At 44.0% G+C, this 19,360-nt stretch overlaps 1 protein-coding gene across 1 annotated transcript in view; it reads right to left on the bottom strand.

Annotated features, from left to right (window-relative positions):
- Positions 1-1,042: 1,042 nt before the first annotated feature.
- The window catches only part of Rtn1 (reticulon 1), a 98,839-nt gene continuing 80,521 nt past the window's right edge, over positions 1,043-19,360 (bottom strand). The window contains exons 3-8 of the mRNA XM_051195978.1: positions 13,141-13,348; positions 9,833-9,971; positions 8,143-8,212; positions 7,501-7,547; positions 7,355-7,413; positions 1,043-1,289 (exon numbers count right to left, since the gene is read on the bottom strand). Of these exons, the coding sequence (XP_051051935.1) occupies positions 1,247-1,289; positions 7,355-7,413; positions 7,501-7,547; positions 8,143-8,212; positions 9,833-9,971; positions 13,141-13,348 (566 nt within the window). The 3' untranslated portion in view covers positions 1,043-1,246. The remainder of the gene's footprint in view (positions 1,290-7,354; positions 7,414-7,500; positions 7,548-8,142; positions 8,213-9,832; positions 9,972-13,140; positions 13,349-19,360) is intronic.

The raw sequence follows: 19,360 nt of genomic DNA on the forward strand, positions 1-19,360 counted from the left end.
ATTATGAAACTGTTGACTGATGACTCGGGCTTCTTATTGGCTAGCTTGTCTTGATTACGAACCCATTTCTATTAATCTAAGTATTTCCACATGGTCTTATCTTACTGGAGAAGGGTCCAGCACACCCTACCTTCCCAGTGTCATGTGTGGCATCTGCTGACTGCCTACAGTTCCCAGAATTTTCCTCGTATCCTAGTCCCACCTATCTCATGCCTCTATTGGTCACAGTGTTTCATTCGTCAACCAATAAGAAACACATGTACACAGAAGGACATCTCCCATCAGGAACAGGAACTGTGAACTTTGACAGACTGCAGGGTCTCACAGTGTGACCCAAGCTGGGGCTGGACCTTGTAGTTCTGGGGATGGGAGCTGGCCTCAGCCTTCCCTGCGCCGCCTCAAGAAACTTCCTCTTTATGCCTTTTCTAGCTTTTGCATTTCCCGGCAAGATCACCACAAGACGGGGAGGAATGTCTACATTTAGTAACATTTATTGATGCATTCAGTATCAAGTACATAAGTGCAAATATCCCAAGTCCATGATTAAGTCCATTAGGAACTACAGAGAAAGTAATACAAATTGTAATAAAGAACATGCTGGCACTTGTAGTTACCATACATGTAAATCAGCAGAGCCATCCCATACAATAAAAGTACTGTGTATTCATTTTGGATTTATTCTCAATGTAATCGTTTTACATATACAAAACCGATTACCATATGTACGGTCAACTGTTTTATATATATATATTTTAATGTGTGTGTTGGAAAAAATGCTAAAACATTGGCCTACAATTCTATATAGTATTATTAAAGATGAATCCAACCAGCAACCCAAGGACATAATAAGCGATTGCCACTATTGTGTCAGCGCACTTGTCAAGAAAGGCCTAGCCACAGGGACAGTAAAGCTACGGAAGCAACGCAGAGCTACGGAAGCAACGCAGAGAGGAGACCATCAAGGAAGGAAGGAGATCGTGGGCTCTCACCATCATGCACTTTTCTTTTTAAGGAACAGAAAATTAAAAAACACATCTAAACACACTTTTGTCTATACTTTAGTGCTTGACACAAGGGACTCAAATATCCTAAGAGTACAGGAAGAGCCTGAAAACACCAGTTTCGAAGTTTGCCTCTAAGATTATGGTACTGGGAAGGGGAAACAATCAATTTGCAGTAACGAGTAAGAGAGCTGTTACCACTCCAGACACTCCCATTTACATTCAGCTTCTCCGGCGATCTCCATCTACTCAGTGTGCCTTTTGGCACCAGGGATTTTAGCCTGGATCCTAAAAAGGCAAAACCAAAGGGTTATGTTGCAAACGGTATCCACGAAATCATTTTAAGTATTCAGCATGTGGCTTCACTAGCTGTGGACCAGATAGCAAGATTATTCTAGAAAACATGGTTTTATATGCAAATGGTGGATGATACCCAGGAAAGAGAGATGCAATTCTTTAGCACAACTTTTTAGTAGATGGGATGGCCAAGTGGACTTCTTCACTAGAAGTTGTGACCAAGTCTTCTGTGGAGACAGAAGACTTCCGTAGGTGACCACTGATGAACTCTATCACAGCCTCTCCACAGAAGGAAGCTGGGATAAACTCACCACTGGTTACTTAAACGTGGGCACTTCTGAAAGAGGAGGATCTAATGACTATACCAGGGAGATGAGAATAAACCGAGGCGGTTCCTGACAATGGAATCTCCACCCACAGTGTGACAAAAATCCCCGGAAGTGGAATCAAGTCTGGGTCCTAGTCCTACTGCTCATTTATCAAGTGAAACTTCTTCACAGCTCGGAGAGCCAGCTATGTGTGCATGTCCATCTGCCCATCTGCCTGTCTGTGTATATACAGGCGTGCGCATGCTCACCTCTCTCTCTCTCTCTCTCTCTCTCTCTCTCTCTCTCTCTCTCTCTCTCACACACACACACACACACACACACACACACACACACACACGGGTGCATTCTTCAGTTAAGCCCCCCCTCCCTTGTCTGCTGAGTCAGGATCTGTCACTGGCCTGAGGCCCTGCTGATAAATTGAGCTGGGCGGTGAATCCCATGATCTGCCTGGATTCCTCTGTCTCATTAGTATTGGAATTATAAATTCTCACTACCACGCCTGATTTTTTTTTAGGTAGGTTCTTATGCTTGAGTAGGAAATAATTTACTGATAAAGGAGCTACTTCCCTAGAAAATTATCTTTAACATGTGGGTCACCAGATATTGCCAAGGCTCCTAAGACCCTGTAACACAACCATGGTATATATGTTATCATTTTAGAATGTCATCACTCTAGAAGGTTTTTTATTTATTAATCTGAAGCCTTATGAGTTCTGTTCACAGACTAGAATTGCCATCTGCCTCTGCACTAGGCAACCTTCAACATTCTAGAATTTAGTGTTCTACAGAGGGATGAGGTAATTTTGTGGAATTTCATTCTCATCAGTGTTAAAGAGAGTGAAATAAACAAGGAGACACAAAGTTCATTCAGGTGGTGACAAATGTTATAGAACAATGCAAGACAATGTGGTAGGAAGTGAGGGGGAGCTCTGGGGAAGTGGGTGGAGCCCACTTTAGAAGTACTGAGCTGAGAAACAAATGCCCAAAACAGGCAGGAGCCAACAGGCCAAGATCTGGCTGTTTCAGGCAAAGACAGCAGCGAATACAGAGGCCCGAAAGGGCTTAGATGTTGAGGGGTACAGGTCTGAAAAGCTGGCAGTAATGGTGTTAGAATTTAGGGGCTATGGTAAGGGTTTAGATTCTACTCTAGGTAACGGGAAGCCACAGGCAAACCAGGCAGGGGTTGTTGCCACCTGATTCATATTTTCAAAAGAATCGTAATGGTTACTGTGTGGGAAACAACGGGAGAGATGAAAGTAGAAGCAATTATGGAGGGAGAGAAAGTTACAGAAATACAGGTGCTGGATGGTAATGGCCAGGATCACAAGGTAGACATGAAGCAGACAGGTGAACAGTCTGAGATTGAATTTGGAGACGGGGCTGCAAGGATCTGTTGGTATACCGGATGCTGTATGGGCAGGGTGAAGAGGGAGAATAAGGAAGACTGCCTGGTTTATGGTCTGAGCAACGATGAGCATGATAATATGGCCACGTGAATCTTAAATGTCTATGGGACATGTAAGAGGGAAACATCTAATAAGCAGATGGATTGAAGTGAGTGTCTGGGATGAAGACACGGTATAGAGCCTGTACTGGCTGGTTTGTGTCAATTTGACACAAGCTAGAATCATCAGAGAAGCAGCAGCCTCAGTTGAGGAACTGTCTCCATGAGATTCAGCTGTAAGGCATTTTCTCAATTAGTAATCAATGAGGGAGGGCCCAGCCCATCGTGGGTGGTGCTGTTCCTGAGCTGATGGTCCTGGGTTCTATAAGAAAGCAGGCTGAGCAAGCTAGAGGAAGCAAGCCAGTAAGCAACGCCCCTCCATGGCCTCTGCATCAGCTCCTGCCACTAGATCCCGCCCTCTTCCACTGGTGATGAACAGCTTTGCTGAAGTGTAAGCTTAATAAACCCTTCCTCCCCAACTTGCTTGTTGGTCATGGTATTTCATCACAGCAATAGAAACCCTAACCAAGACAGAGCCCTAGACCTGGAGACATTTTTGAAGCTATAGGACCAGATGAGATGTGGGTGGGAAGAGGAGGAGCTGGGGAAAACAAACGATAGTGGCCAACTGATTTCTGCTTGGATACATAGATGACTCTGAGGAAAAATCACTGTTCCATAAGACACTGATGTCCTTGCTAAACAGCTTTAATTATTGCTACTTCCCCTCCTGTTTTACATGAATTCAAGAGCTGGAATTTCCACTCACTGTTCCAGAAAAAAGGAAGAAAGACAGACAGGCAACAGACAGAAAGCAGATTCCTTCACAGAACCAGACTTCCAGATTCTTGAAGATGGTTATCGTATCCTTTCAAGGGCCATCATCTGTAGTGAGTGATGTTGGGTCTCCACTGGTCATTACTGCCAGACTGTCAATACCTTGGTACCCTGCTCATCTTTGTGGCATTACTGCAGTGTGATGGTGCATCTTTTAAAATGGTCAATTTACCACACATGAGACGGTGTGGTTACTCAAGAGGCTGAGGCAAAGCAGAGGGTTGCATGTTCAAGGTCAGCCCCTGCAATTTAGACAGTGTTTGTCTCAAAACCAAAAATACGAAGGAGTGGGGCTGGCGCTCAATGGTAGGGCACTTACATGAGTGGGGTCCTGGGATCAAGTCTCAGCGTGTGAGCAGAGGCCAGGCCTGAAATCGGTTGAACTCAGACGTGGAGTGATGGGGAGAATAGTGGCCACAGTCTCTTTAGATGTGGGGTTCAATCTTGCATCAGTAGCATCTAAACTTGCATTCATTTTAAAAAGATGCCTCAGCACATCACTAAGCCATACTTGGTCAATCCCCAAAGCTCATTCCTACACCTGCAACCTTCATTTCAGCTCATCTACACACACGCTGTTCTCTATTTGTAATGTAGGCTTTGGGAAAATCTGAACACTGAACTCTCTAGCTTGTTTTAATTTTCTCACTCTAGTTTAGCATTTAAGCCCAGTCAAGATCTCTGGGTTCATTTTAAATCTTGAGCTAGCCCTCTTCCAAATTTGCTTTTACTCCAAACTTCACGTGTTTGGCAGACATCTTTGATTCGTCTCTACACAGACGTGAGAAATAATGAGGCTGAAGGTGATAGAATCCTGTATCACATTACTTTATTTCAGGCAGATATGTGATAGATTAATAAGAATCCTTTGCCACTACCATTTACAGCCCCTTATAAAGTCACAGTCAGGTGGTTACAGCCCAGGTGGCTATAAACGCCTGCAACTTTATGTCCAAAATCCCTGGGTATTATTAAATAAATCCATGACTAGAGCTCCCTGAACTCTGAAATTAAACATGAGGTGTCCTAGTTTCCGAATGAGAACAAATGTCCAATTTCGAGGGAAATGCAGGCACTGAGCAAGTTGTCACTAAATGGAGAAACGCTATGGTGTCCTCTAACCACAGTTGTTCTGATTTCATAGTCAAGTTTTCTTATGTCCTTATGTTAAAAAAAAAATGAAGCCAAATAGTAAAAATGAAAATACGAAAACACCCTATCCATTCTCATGAGTGACATGTTGTTTTCATAGCTTTGATTTCCAACGATAATTTAACAATTATACTATATATGTATATTACATATATTACATTCAATTTCCTGCCATTTCCCTTCCCTTATTCCAGTTCTCCAGTGTCCAATTGGTTTGTTTGAACTGTGATAGCCTCTGAGTTGACAGCCACATATTTAGTCACCCCCCCTCCAATTCTCTCACTAGACTGTCACAAAGTGATTTCACACAAGGCAATTCTGATGACGTCAGCCCACGACTTGGCAGCACCAAGGGCCATTTTGTGTGGAGCTGAGGTCAGAGTGCACACCACGGCTTCAGCCTTTCTGTTTGTTTTCTTTCCAGGCAACCTTGCCACTCACTTACACTGCAGGCACAGTGGTCAACTCACTTCCGGAGCATTTCTATGAGCATAGATCAGTTCTTCTTACAGTGTGTTTCTCTCTCTGATCCCCTGGACAAATGCTAATCCACACGTCCTGGTCCATGTCAAATGGCATCCTACCTTAGTGATGTTCCATTATCTACTCTCAGAAGGAACCACATTTCCTCACTGTTCTGACACTAGAATTTCATACAGTTCTCTCATGGGGCTTAAATTTTCTCATAATTACTTCTTTATAATTTCATTTGTACCAATAGGCTGGGAACTCCTGTCAAGTTGGACTAAATCATCTTCATGCCTCTGTGTCACCATCCAAAACAAGTAACATTCTCTTTAGAACCAAGTATCCACCCCCACCCTCTCCCCCTACCCTCATCCCGACCTCCATCCCTACTGCCACCAACAAAAGTAATAGATGTGATTTCCTCAAGGTCCCTTAAATGAATAGTGTGTAATTTCGGCTCAAAACTTCTAGTTCCAGTTTCCAAATTCCCATTCCGGATTTCTGGTTCTTAAACATGGTTCCAGCTTCCCAAGTGTTGCCTGGGGACTTCATTGACATGTAAATTATAGGTCATCAAGCCCAGAAATTTTAATGCTATAGGTTTCTGAGTCTCCGCCTTTGAACTGAGTCTAAGCTGAAGTGCTACCACTTTCGATGCTAAGCCATTCCGTCATTTCTTCACATAAAGCAATGACTGGTTCTTTCTTATCTGTTGATTTTCGTTAAGCTGGCTACATGTGGGTTCTGGGTGATGTTTTCAGGCTTTGTGAAATGTGCTGAGAAGTGCTTACATATCAAAACTGAGCGTGGAACGGGACAGAGCTCTGTATGACTTTAAGGGGAAGAGTATAATGGCACAGTGGAGGTCAAATTATCCCATGCTTCAGGAGAAAACAGCAGCTGCACACAGGGCAGTATGTAGAAGTGACTGTGCTGCTGACCTGAGATACAGGGCAGGCAGTATGTAGAAGTGGGTGCTTCTTTACGGTTTGTTACCCTACAGTCTAAGACCATCTGAAATGCCTAAGACTAACTAACCATCACCTAGATTCAGCCACATAACTATTTGATTACTAAATGGAGTTGATGTTGACAAAGTCTGTTCCTTTCATAGCATACATCTGTAGCCGATAGTCCAAAAAAAAAAAAAAAAAAAAAAAAAAAAAAATCCTGACTATCAATGACACACAATTACACAATTATCACTATAGGTGGTAACAAACCTAAAAACACAACTGACCATGTGTTAGCTGTGGACACATAAGCCTGATAATCTTTATCGCTAAATGTCTTAGAGGCAGCTCTGTAAAGCTGGGTCTGCTAGAGGCAGAAGGCTAAAAAAAGCAGCGGTATGAACCAAACTTGTGGTATTAAAAAGTATATAAAAATATACAAATTATTCATGCACTCTAAGGTTTTCAAAGCAATTTTACTGGTTTAAAATTACTAGTATTCACTATTCAAAAAACTGAAGGTATTCATGGTTTCAGTGAGACTGTTCATGTAACATTTTCTGAATCAGACTTCCTTCTTGTCTCCATTGTGTTTTTTAACATGGGTCAGCCCATGGGGATAGTTTAATATTACCTAAGTTGTTAAAATATATTCATTATGGTACCTGAAATAAATCACTGACAGTTTTATTTAATTGAGGGCTTGAAAATTATACTTATTTTTGAAATATGAGATGAGGATGAATGTCTCACTCAAAGGAGTAGACTATAACAACCTATTACTTTGTTTCCTCTAAATTACATCTAACAAATCCACTCCTATGCCTGCTTCGGACCGTGACTCCTTTTAGTGAACTCCACTATGGAACTTACTTTGCCACGACAGTGTTTATGTGAGTCCTCACAAGTCCCAGATATTGGTCAATCTGTGCCTACAAAGAAGAAGAAATCATGAGTACACCCAGACACCATGAGGTCAAAATTTCCCATGAATGTCTGACCCCCCCCATAAAACTCACCTGGTGTTTAACATACACCACAGGTAGAGTAAACATCGAAACCACAGCTAGGGTAAAAAATACATATATACGCCATGAGAATTCAGAGAACTATCAACAGGAACAAGCTTATAAACACATTTTTCATAGTATTGAGACTAGCATTATTTTTTTGGGGGAAAATAGCACCATAGATAAAAAGATAACAGGGCTCTGCTTAGGAAAAACAAAAGAAGGCAGAGCCCTCTGCAGCTCTATCATTATTCCTAGGATGAAGGTGCAATGTACCCTTTCAAGATGACAATTGATTCACCCGCAATGTATATATACCAAAAGGCAATTTAGTGATGTGGCTGGGGGAAGAAACACATTAAAAAAAATGCATTATTAGCCTGATCCCAGCACTCAGGAGTTTGAGGCCAGCCTGGTGTACATAATGAGTGCCAGAACAACCAGGGCCACACTGAGAAATCCTGTCTTGAAGAACAAAACAAAGCAACAACAAAAAATCCACAGTTACCTGAACTACAGTTCAAAGGGAGCTAGATACTCTTCATGTGAGGCATCTGATATTCATTCCCAGCCAGCTACTAAGGCGCTGTAAGCCGACAGCCTCATACAGAAGTACCATGTCTGCAGTGTGTGGGCATAGGAAGCACTTACCCATAAGCAGCAGGGTCAGGCCATTGAAGAGCGCGCCAACGTAAGTCAGGAGCCACATGAGGACTGCAAACTTGATAATGAAAGGATGGTCAGAGAGTCCACCACCATCCCTCCCAGATGGGATCCATCTTTCTGGAGTTAGGATCTTAATAGTTTTAGTTTGTATTCCAATTCCCCCCACCAAAGACTAGAATGAGAGGCAACAGGAAATGGATTCCTGGGAAATGATTTTGACAGGAAATGAAAGTATAGTAAGGTATCCAAAGCTCACCATCCTGGTCCCTTGGAGACCTTGAATCATGCTGTCATAAAATTTCAGTGACCCAATGAAATCATAGGCTAAGTTAAGCATTTGGCACGCTGTAGCTCTAGGCCTGTATTTATAAGGGTTTTGTTTTGGTTTTTGTTTGTTTGTTTCATTTTAAATGGCCACTCTAAATAGTAAAAGTGTTTAATCTGTGAATTTATAGTAAGTTTCATTTCCAGTGTCCATCAATAAAGTTTTATTGGTACACAGTCATAGCCCTTCATTGATGGATTGTCTTTTGCTGCTTTTGTGCTGCAATGCCAAAGTTGGGTACGGATAATACAGCCTGAAGCACCTGATACTCTTTGACCTTTACAGACGAGGCTTGCCGACCTCTGTTCTGGCCCACTATTACATTACAGTACAGTCAGCAATTGTGATCACCTGACATGTCTCTAAGTATCTACAGCCAGTTCCTGCTCCAGGGTTGCTGGTCAGGCCCTTATCTCCCACTGTTCCCCCTGACTCACTGAACAATTACTAGGCAACCCCTGGCACAAGACCTCAGATACAGCGTGTAAACAAACCCTTTAAGGACAGAACACTCATGATCACCTCCCCTCCTGACCCCACTCTGCTGGTGGGCTTGCTCAGTCTTGTTTCGATGATTTGGGTTTTATCAGGAAGTCACAGGGGTCCAAGCAGCCTGTTCTAAGAAACCCACTAGATCAGTGGTTCTCAACCTATGAGTTGTGACCCCCAAAAGGCCATTGGAAAACAAAGGTATTTACAATTCATAACAGTAGCAAAATTACAGTTATGAAGTAGAAATGAAAACTTTATGGGTTGGGGTCACCACAATATGAGGAACTATATTAAAGGGTTGATGCCTTATAAAGATGGAGTGAGACTACCTGGAATAAAGCCCCCCTCCCTGTGTGTGTGTGTGTGTGTGTGTGTGTGTGTGTGTGTGTGTGTGTGTATCTGTGTGTCTTTGTGTCTATGTGTCCCAGAGCCTCCCCATGCTCTGTTCTTGGCATGGGTCTTCCCTCCAGATACTCAACCTGAGGAGTTCTTGAGGACATACTACCAACATCCTAGCACCCTCCAGAGTACACATGTTCTTCACATCCCTAAAATTGGTCAATTAGGAGATGGGTTGAGGTTGTGGTTTAAGAATCTATGTCCTCCTGTGTAACATGGCTAGAACTGTGTGACCTGGGGCTGATCCTAATGGTGCAACCCCAATAAGCATCTAAATGTCTCCAAGCCACAGTTTTGTCATCTTTGAAATGAGGGGACCAGCTTGGACACAACCGGAGGCTCTCAGATTCTAGACTAATCAGCGATTGCTTTGTAGCCTCTGAATTATAGCTGCCTATTGTATTCTTCCTTTGGGGAGAACTTCTAAGACTATAAGGCAAGGAACAGAAGCAGTCATACTTTTAAGGAATCCACCAGGTCCTGGACAAGGAAAAGCCTCCGTAGCTCTTTGAGCGTGCTGTTCACGTACAGCTGCAGGCAGTCAGTGTACTTCTGGATCTGCTCCTGGGACAGGGTGATCTCCAGCTCCAGGTAGGCCCTGTAAACAAACCATCCCAGGGGAATGCCTTTAGAGGGTTGAACACCGGCTGATGCATAACAAGGCCAAGAAAGTGCTTGTCACATTGGGAGGCTCATGGCTGGGTCACCTCCACGCAGCTGTTGGCTGTGGGACACCATGCACACTCATTTCCCAAACACTGGGAGTGCAGAAGTCCTGACTGGGGGATTTGTGACTCTATACACAAAACACAGCATTAAAGAGTGAGCTCATAATTCACAGAAACCAGGAAGGACCAAGAAATACTGATAAGCAGTGGACGCCATTACTGATTTCTCCACACATGAGGACAAAGGGATGAGTGTGTTTCTTAGATTCCGGAGCATCTGAAAACCCTAGCTGCCAAATTGTTCCTTGACAAACTCTAAGAATTCCTGTTTTAAGTCTGGAACTGACCGCGGTTTCTCTAGAGAGCAATGGTAACTTCGGTGGCCTAGACCATATTAAACTCGTCAGTCCTAGTGAAAGATGTTATTTATTTTTTTCAAGACAGGGCTTATCCGTATTGCTTTGGAACCTTTCCTGGAACTAGCTCTGTAGACCAGGCTGGCCTCAAACTCACAGAGGTCTGCCCGCCTCTGCCTCCCGAGTGCTGGAAGTAAAGGCATGCACCACCAATGCCAGGCAAAAGATGTTCTTAGTAATGAGATTTTTTCCCCCCTCATTTGTTCATGTAGTTAGATTTAACTCATGAATGTTAAATAAAATAAAATATAGAATATATTTTATAAAATACATAAGCTTTTTCTGGTTGGCCACACTCCTCCACTGAGCTCTGGTGCCACCCCCATCTGAAGGCAGCTGTGGACTTCCTGCCTAGCCTGGAGTTCTTAAAGGCATAAGATGAACAGAGATGAAGAGCCATGTAGGTTTTGTCTTGAGTTGTTGGGAGTGTTACAGACTAAAGGCTGTATTCCTCTAGAGATCCATGTTGAAATACCCTCTCTTAATGTTAGCCTTATCAGTCAGATACTTTAGAAGGTGATTATTCAAAAGGGCAGAACCTTTATGAATGAGACTGGTGCTTTTAAGAACCCTTAAACCCTCTTTATTGGAGTCCCAAAGAGTGCTTTCACTATCTTCATGCCTTGTATGGATTCAACAAACAAGACAGTGGTCTATAATTCAACCACAGGGCACTCTGATTACAGATTTTGCACAACTGGCAGAGATGCATTTTTTAAATCATTTACTTCAATGAATTATGGTACATGGTGATAACAACCTAAACTAATTTTGGCAATTTACATTTAAATGTTATGGCTTTTCTCCCCTCAGAAAACGTACATACTGACTTGTCCAGATAGTGTGTTGTGATTAAAAATACACTGAGTCAGGGGTTGCTTTGCTGATACAAGTGATTAGACTGAAGGAGTTTTAAGCTTTAAATTTGCCTCCTAAAGAACAATAGTCCAACTGTGGATAGCTTTAGACTATTGTTCCTGTAACTGGGTATCAGAAGAAAGAAGTCAAATGGGACTTAAGTGCCCCATATTTCAGCCTTGGGGGTGAACATGGAAGCTCTAGAGACAATGAAGTTCTAGAACAATGGATACAGAAGAATCCTGGAATGCTAAGGACAGAGGCTGGGGCAGATGAGAAGGAAAAGATGAAGACTTTGTCCATATGCCAGGGTCACTCAGACCTGGGTTGTGTATGTCTTGCTAGAAACAAAGACAAGCCACTTCTGCACTCTCTCACCCGTTGGGATGGGAACACGTGAAATCAAGCTACAGCCAAGATGGCCCGATAACTCAGCATCAGAAAGCCACCAGGTACGAGTGTGTATACTGCCATGTGTTTGCACTGGGGTCAGGACCAAGGTGCTGAGAGGGAAGTTCTGACAGGCAGCCCCTACATTCAGTCCTCTAGGTGAGGCACAGTAAGGGTACATGCTGAGGTGGCACTGGCGAACTCTGGAGATTGACCCAGAGCCACCCTGTGGCATCATCTTCCTGTCTCACTCAGCACTGCCCCTCAATTACATGAAATGAGGACACATGTAGCAGAGTGCAGGGCCAGTTAGAAGGTGTGTGTGACATGCACACTGAATTCTGTAGGCAACCAGGCTTACCATCTGAAATTGGGAGTGATTTACTATGATAGAGTTGGTTAGATGCCACTGGCTGGGCTATCACTGCTCTCTGCCATTCTCTGTATGTCTACACAGTTCATAGATTGCTCTAGAAGGGGTGGGGAGGGGAGGCTAAAGAGATGGCTCAGCAGTTAAGAACACTTTACTGCTGTGCCTGGGGATCAGAGTTCAATTCCTAGCACCCATAACCAACTGTAACTCCACTCCAGGGAATCCATGCCTCTGGCCTCTGCATGCTTGTGTGTATATGTGTGTACATATATGTCCACACACATGCATACACAATTAAAATAAAACATATTAAACAGATAAAGCCAAAACTTTCCTCCTTTGCAATATTCATTCTAACCCATTTTCCAGCATATGGCTGCAGGGTAGCATTTGGTGAGAGTGCTTGCACCCCTCAGAAGGTTGGGCCTCTAAATAAAACCCCAACACCTGCCATTCTACAGTACTAACTGGCCACCTGATCTTGCATGTGTCACTTCTTAGAATCTCGGTGTTTGCATCTGTAAACAGGGATTTTAGTGCCTGCCCTGCCTTCCTTATGGAGGTGGTTGGATTAAGTAATTGTTGAAATTCTCTTTAAATGGAAAAACAAAAATGATGACGTGCGACCAGAGAGATAACTCAGAGGTTAAGAGGTTAAGCATTGTTCTTTCAGAGAACCTGGGTTCAATTCCCAGCACCCACATGGTGGCCACAACCTTCCATAACCCTAGTTCCAGAGGACCCAACAGGCACCCACGTGGTGCACATATAAGCATGCAAACCATTTCACACACACAAAATAAAATAAGTAAATCTAAAAAAAAAAAGTTTTAAAGCATTACACATAGATAATGGGTTGTAATTACTTTTGTAACCCAGTAGTGTTGCTATAAGAATGAGTTTGTTACAGAAACCCACAAGCAACCTTAGGGGTTCAGGAGAGAACTCTAGAAGTTTCCTGGAGTTCCAGGGAAACATGTTCCAGAACACCTATGAGCAGCAACGAGGCAGAGAGAGAGCCCAGAGAGGCAGGGTGAGGGCTGGTCAACCTGGGACACTCACTTGAAAGGGTGACCCTCATCTGTCTTCTGCACAGCTTGTAGAACAGACTTGTAGATGCGGAAGCTGATGGTGGCTGAGAGGGCGGCCAGGGCCAAGTAGGCAACAACGCTCACAACGCTGAACTGGGTCAGGGAGAAGAGTAGCAGCAGGAAGCTCCCGAACACAATCCCCGTCTGCTTGATGTCCCGCCAGTACAGAAGGTCAATAGCTGTGGAAGGGAACACAGACACATACCACTCAACTCCAGCAGAGCCCAGGCAAGCTGAGGGCTAGTCTGCTGCTGCTGGGGTTGCAGCCTCCCACCCGGCATTTAGATTTCTAGAGAGCAATGAGTAGAGGGATGGTGACATCAGGGACACCGACTGATACTCCATTTTGGTTTGGACAAGTCCCCAATGCTAAGGAGCGTTCACACATTCACAGCCATGACTCTAGGGAGCAAGCTTATCGCTATGGTTGAGTCTCTGTGGGCGTTGCTACCCATAGTGCCTGGGATTTTGTGACTTTGAAACAGACTTGAAAGCACAGAGGACCCTGGGGAGGGCCTGTTCTTCCCTCTCATCACACTGATTTCACAGATAACTGGATGCCCTGTTGTCAATAGTTGGTCTCAACGGTGGCCTACAGATGCATAAGCGGCTTAAGTGCCCTGGCCACTGGGGACAGGCAGCAAGGGAATGGAGCTTGGGAAGGAAGGTGATGCCTTTGGAAGGAAAGTCAATGTGACCTCAGCCAATGCCATTTGCACCTGGCACATCGCTGTGGGACAAACCTGAAGTTGTCATCCATGTGCTAGGGATTGCACCCAGGGCCTCGTGCATGTGGGTGAGGCATTTGACCTAACCACTGAGCTATCTCAAACCTCTTGAAGTTTTTATTTTATCATAATAATTATTATCATAGGGCTGTCCTGACAGCCCCAGCTGACATTTGAATTAAACTCTCACAAACTCCTTGTTGTGGTTTGAGTGAGAAAGGTCATCATATGCTCATATGTTTGAATCCTGGGGTCCCAGTTGGTGGGATGTTTGGGAAGGATTAGGAGGTGTGGCCTTGTTGGAGGGGGTGCTTTGATGTTCAAAAGCCCATGCCATTCCCAGTGTCTCCCTCCCTGCCTCCTGCCTGTAGACAGAAACGCTAAGTTTTCAGCTGCTGCTCCAGAACCACGCCTGCCTGCTGCCTTGCTCCCCATCATGATGGCCACAGACTCTACCTCTGGAACCATGACCCTCATGTCTACACATAAAACCCATTTATGTTTCACATATGATATGCATACACAGCATGAAGGTCATTTTAGACATTTTAAAGCATTTCCGTGCAGGCTACAGAGTTTCTGGCGTGGAACTTGCCATGTGTGGCAGCGTTTCGGCATCTTGAGTTGTGTATGTTAGAGATGGACTGGAAGAGTAGCACGCCACTTCTGTTGATGATCAGAGGCCAATGAGGAGATGTGGGAACAGTGTACAGAAATGTGCCAAACCCTCTTCCCAGCAGATTTGTCTCAGAGGGGCTGCAAGGCAAGAGGCTCTTTCTCAGGGCCTCAGGGGCCCCCAACAGTGTGAGGCTGAAGAAAATGTCCTCCCCACCAATTGCTTTGCACCATCACTAGGGCCCCTCAATGGCTTCAAATCAAACTTACCAGCAGACAACCATTTGTCTGAAAAAAAGCATGAGTCCCTTTCTCTTGTGACACCTATCTGATACAAGAAGTAGAGAAAGAAAAGCTCACAAGCAAGCTTGGGAATTAAACAGAGGTTTTGATTTCCCTTTTAAAAAGAGCGCCGGGGCCACAGGTTGGTTCCAGAAGTCACCATTGTGCTAAAGCCTCTTTCTGCTTCAATCAGCCATCACACTTTTTGTCCCCAAAGTCTAGTCACCATTTTCTTCTTCTTCTTCCTTTTTTTTTTTTTTTTTTTTTTTTAATGTCAAGATGCCAGAACTAAGAGCTGCATGGGAAGATTTAATTTTCCTTAGCCATGAAATTCACACAATCCAACCAAATAATTTTCCCTTTAGAAGAGTACCAAGGTATAATATCTTTAGCTTTGGGAAGAAATGATCTGTGAGCTCCTGCAGCTCCCGAGAGCAGCTGACAGAGGGAGAGAAGGCAAGATCTCCCTTGGTCTGGCTCCTCTTGACAGGCCCAGGGGCATTAAGCTCAAGTTTGGCAGGGGTCTAGACCATCAGGCTGAAGGCCTTAGAGTGTGGGGAGCATCCATCAGGTCTCTTCATTGCGTTAGTCCCCAACAAGGAAGAGCTGAACACTCCTGGCTTTGTACTGGGAGATGGGACCATGGTGATACATGAGGTATGAGAATAGGGAACGATCTCACAGTTACAAATACATACAAATGAGAATCTATTCTGTTTAGGGACGGCACCACCTCATGTGCAGGCACACTTTGTAAGGAAGTCTAGGTTTTCCTGGAATACTCTTGAGTCCTGGGAAAGGTGGTTTACACCCAGCCCTGTGACTTGTGAAGGAATATGGGAAACTCTGCAAGTAGTTTTCAGACTAGAAAGAGATAGGCCTGGCCACTCCCACTTGAATCCCTACTGAATGAGTCACTGAACACCTGTCAATACAGGTCCCCTTAGAGAAGCTGTGAGTGGCTGGTACCCAGTCTGGGGCAATCATGGAAGAATCTGTGCATGGAGAGGTTGACTGAGCCCATGTGTTAAATGAAGGCATCAGCCAGCAAGTCTGCCCATCAACTCAAGGTTATGAGAAGCTTCCATTTAGGACATCAACAGAGGAAGTCAGGTAAAGGGTGGGCTGTGGATTCTGAGTTCTTTGTGTCAGTATTATCCTTGCGGATACTCTAAAATGTTCAGAGTGTTTCCATGTATTGTTTCATTTGAGCCTTACCAAAAAAAAAAAAAAAAAAAAAAAAAAAAAAACATTATATAGGCAGTATATCAAGTTGAACATGTCTTCTCAGTATGTAAAAAAGGTAGAGCCAACCCTTAAATTTAATGCGTTAGTTGCTTTTCCCCATTTTCTATCAAATGGCCCCCTCAATCCATGCAAAATCAATTTTGGGCCATAGGATTATATTTTAAACTGATGTCACAACTAGCTATTTAACTGGATTGCTTTTGTTTCAGTAAACTCAAGTCCTTACCAATAGTTTGTTGGTTACTGATTTGTGTAATAAGCATAGGGATCAAGCGATTACAAGATGTTCTTTCTCTATTTTAAGGGTGTGAAGGTCTAGCTGGGATGACTGGACAGTCACTTGAACTCAATGCCGGTCTATCTGTACAAGTTACAAGTAGATTCTGAGGTTGTTCTAGTCTTAGGGTGGGTGAAGGGAGAAGTGGGGGTGCTTTAAATTTGGGGCACAGTTTGTTAAGGGCATGGGGTGGATAAAGTGAAACATTATGCAGGGTTAGTTAACAAGAGTGGGGGCTTAGTGAGAGAAGGGAGGGGCTACGGATGATAAGTTAGCATCGCTGATAAAAAAAGGAATATTGTGGTGATTTGGGGGTGAAGATGTTTGTTTTCAAACCCCTAGATTTTGACATAGGACCTGGAGGTAGAGCCACAGCCTAGGGCATGATGTGAGACAGGAATCGCAGAAAAGTATGACAATGTACACACGGCTAATTTTTAAGCTTAGAAGTTAAATGCTTCTTTTAGGTTCTGTCACAGTGGTCTCAAGTTGAAATGGCGTTTCATGTCACCTATGTAGGGCAATTCAGGTGTCTATGCACAGCAGGGAGTTGGAAACTTTTTAGACAAGCAGCCCTGAAACGTGATAAACAGGATAAAGTGTTGACACTTGGGTACATCCGTAATGGAACACAATGGTTGAAGCCCTGAGAGTGGAGGGAAGCTGTGTGAAGCTGGAGGCTAAGGGGCACATATGAAGTGTAGCTATAAGAGCCCAGGGACTGGAAGAGGTAGACACAGTAGTGTAGATTTCAGCATCTATGAAGACAGAAGCTCCCCAACATTCCAAGGAGCATGTTGCAAACGCAAGGCAAGTGAAGACTAGGAAAGTCTAGTGGGCCACTTGACTCTGTGCACGTACTGCGTGTGGTACTGCAAATGGGGGCCCGTGCCGGCAGTAATGGGGTAGAGTAGTTAGGGGCTAGGGAAACGGAAATTCAGGGAAACAAGAAAAATGGCCACCTGTGGAGTAGAAGCTACTCAACCTACAGGGTGAGGGGAAAGCTGTGACTGTAGTGAAAACAGATGGGTGATGGTCTTTGAAACGAGAAGACGGGTGGCCGAACAAGGACTCACAGAAGAGGGGATTGAACCAGTCTTAGCTTCTCTCCTCAAGAAAAGAAGAAAGGGATGAGAGAGGCTTTTGGAAAAGAGACAGATACAGGCAGATATGTTGAAGTGACTTGAAAATGAACTCAGATTCTACACGGAAAGTGGTTAGTGGGTCTTCCTGAGTCTCAGGAGGTTAGGGGTATGGCTGGATGGCAGCAGGAAAGTTTGAAGCCTGTTTAATGCAAAACAATCGTGACAAGCCACACATGGCTACTGAGCACTTGAGTGTGGCTGATTCCAAGTGGGGCAGATGTTCTGCAAGTGTGAACTAAAATGCAGGGATCTAGACTGCCTTAGCTTTTAAAAGAGAAGGATGTAAAATAGATTGTTAATGACTTTTGTATTGACTATGCTATAAAGCTAATGGTTTTGGATATGTTGGGTTAAATGAAAGACAGTACCAAAATTAATATTGCCTACTTTTTTTTTTTTAACTTTTTAATGTTGCTACCAGAAAATTTAAGTTTTTACATGTGGCTTACATGATATTTCTGTTGGGTGGTGGTTGTTCTGCAGTACAGCGGGGACTCCAAAAGGGACAAATAGAAGGGTCACCAAAAAGCAGAGGGGCTTTGATGAAAGTCAAGGACTCAAGTTGATGGCAGAAACATGGTTCTATTTTGGGCGCTATGGTCTGCAGATATTGAGCTGACCTGCGGCTGTGAACTGACATCCAGTACGCAGTGTGAGGGGACTCAGATCCAGCTGGTCAGAAGTGAAGATGACAGTACCTGGACTCAGGCTTACAGTGGGAGACAGATGGGCTGGGAGAGTGCCAATAGCCATGTGTGGTCAGAGTGTAGACAAACAGTTCAGTGCCCCAAGGATGAGTGAAATGGGTGGGAGGCAATGAAGCTGTGATTTCAGAAGAGAAGCTATGTGGTCCACATTCCGAATGCCAACTTTTCAGGCTCATCTTATGGGAATGATGTGGATTTGTTAGCAAGCTCTATGGTGCCTGCTATGGTTTGAATATAGCTTGTCCCCCTCTGGAATTCACTTCAGAACTGAATCCCCATTGTGAAGTTTAAGAGGATGGAAAACTTAATCCAACTAAGGGATTTAGAAGTGGAGGCACAGAGAAGGGTTAGGATTAAAGTGAATAAAATCCTCAGAGTGGAGGCCCCAGGTTGAGCACAGAGGAGAGAGAGAGATCTGGACACACATACACAAGTGCGTTTCCAGTCTCTTGTCACTAGATGCCCTGTAGCACCTCAAGGCTCTGCCAGCAAGAAGGCTATCACCAGGTACAGGTACTGTGGACCTGGAGAACTGTACACCAAAATAAGTGTTCCTTTACAAGTTACCAAGACCATGCTACTGTGTTATAAAAACACAAAATGGAACCAGACCACAGTGGAACCAGAACACTAGGCCCTCGAATAAAGTTTCCTTAGTAATCCTACAACTGTAGCAAATGACCTCAAGTGCCTTGGATATAGCAAAGCAGACAGTTTCCCTCTAAAATTCTTCTTATGCAGAAAAACCGTGGAGACGTTAAACAGTGGAGTACTGAGCATGCTCATGCGGACAGGTACGTCACTGCATCACTTTGACAATTCTAATAATTACAGTCGCTTTGCTAAAAAGCCAAGCAGCAACACATCGGATTTGAAAGGGCGCATCAGTGGGTTCTATCAGTCTGATAAATGGGCTGGCCTTGATGGTCTCATCTTAGTCCTCAAACCACAGGTATGAGTGCACAGCTGCCTGGGACTAAAGACAGTCACAGATGAACTAAGAGATCTGGAGGTTCTCCGTATCAAACATTAAATCAGTGTGCCAGTCTCCTCTAGCATCTCACTACAACCAGAAAAGGCAACAAGAGTAGTGGTCCAAGTTTAGAACTGCTGAAAACTAAACACTATGTCAATTCTCTAGAAAGAAAGCCCTTCACTGTGACTCGAATGCTCTTGGTTTGGAAACTCT

Source organism: Phodopus roborovskii, unplaced genomic scaffold (assembly GCF_943737965.1).
Source record: "Phodopus roborovskii unplaced genomic scaffold, PHOROB, whole genome shotgun sequence".
Taxonomy (NCBI): Eukaryota; Metazoa; Chordata; class Mammalia; order Rodentia; family Cricetidae; genus Phodopus; species Phodopus roborovskii.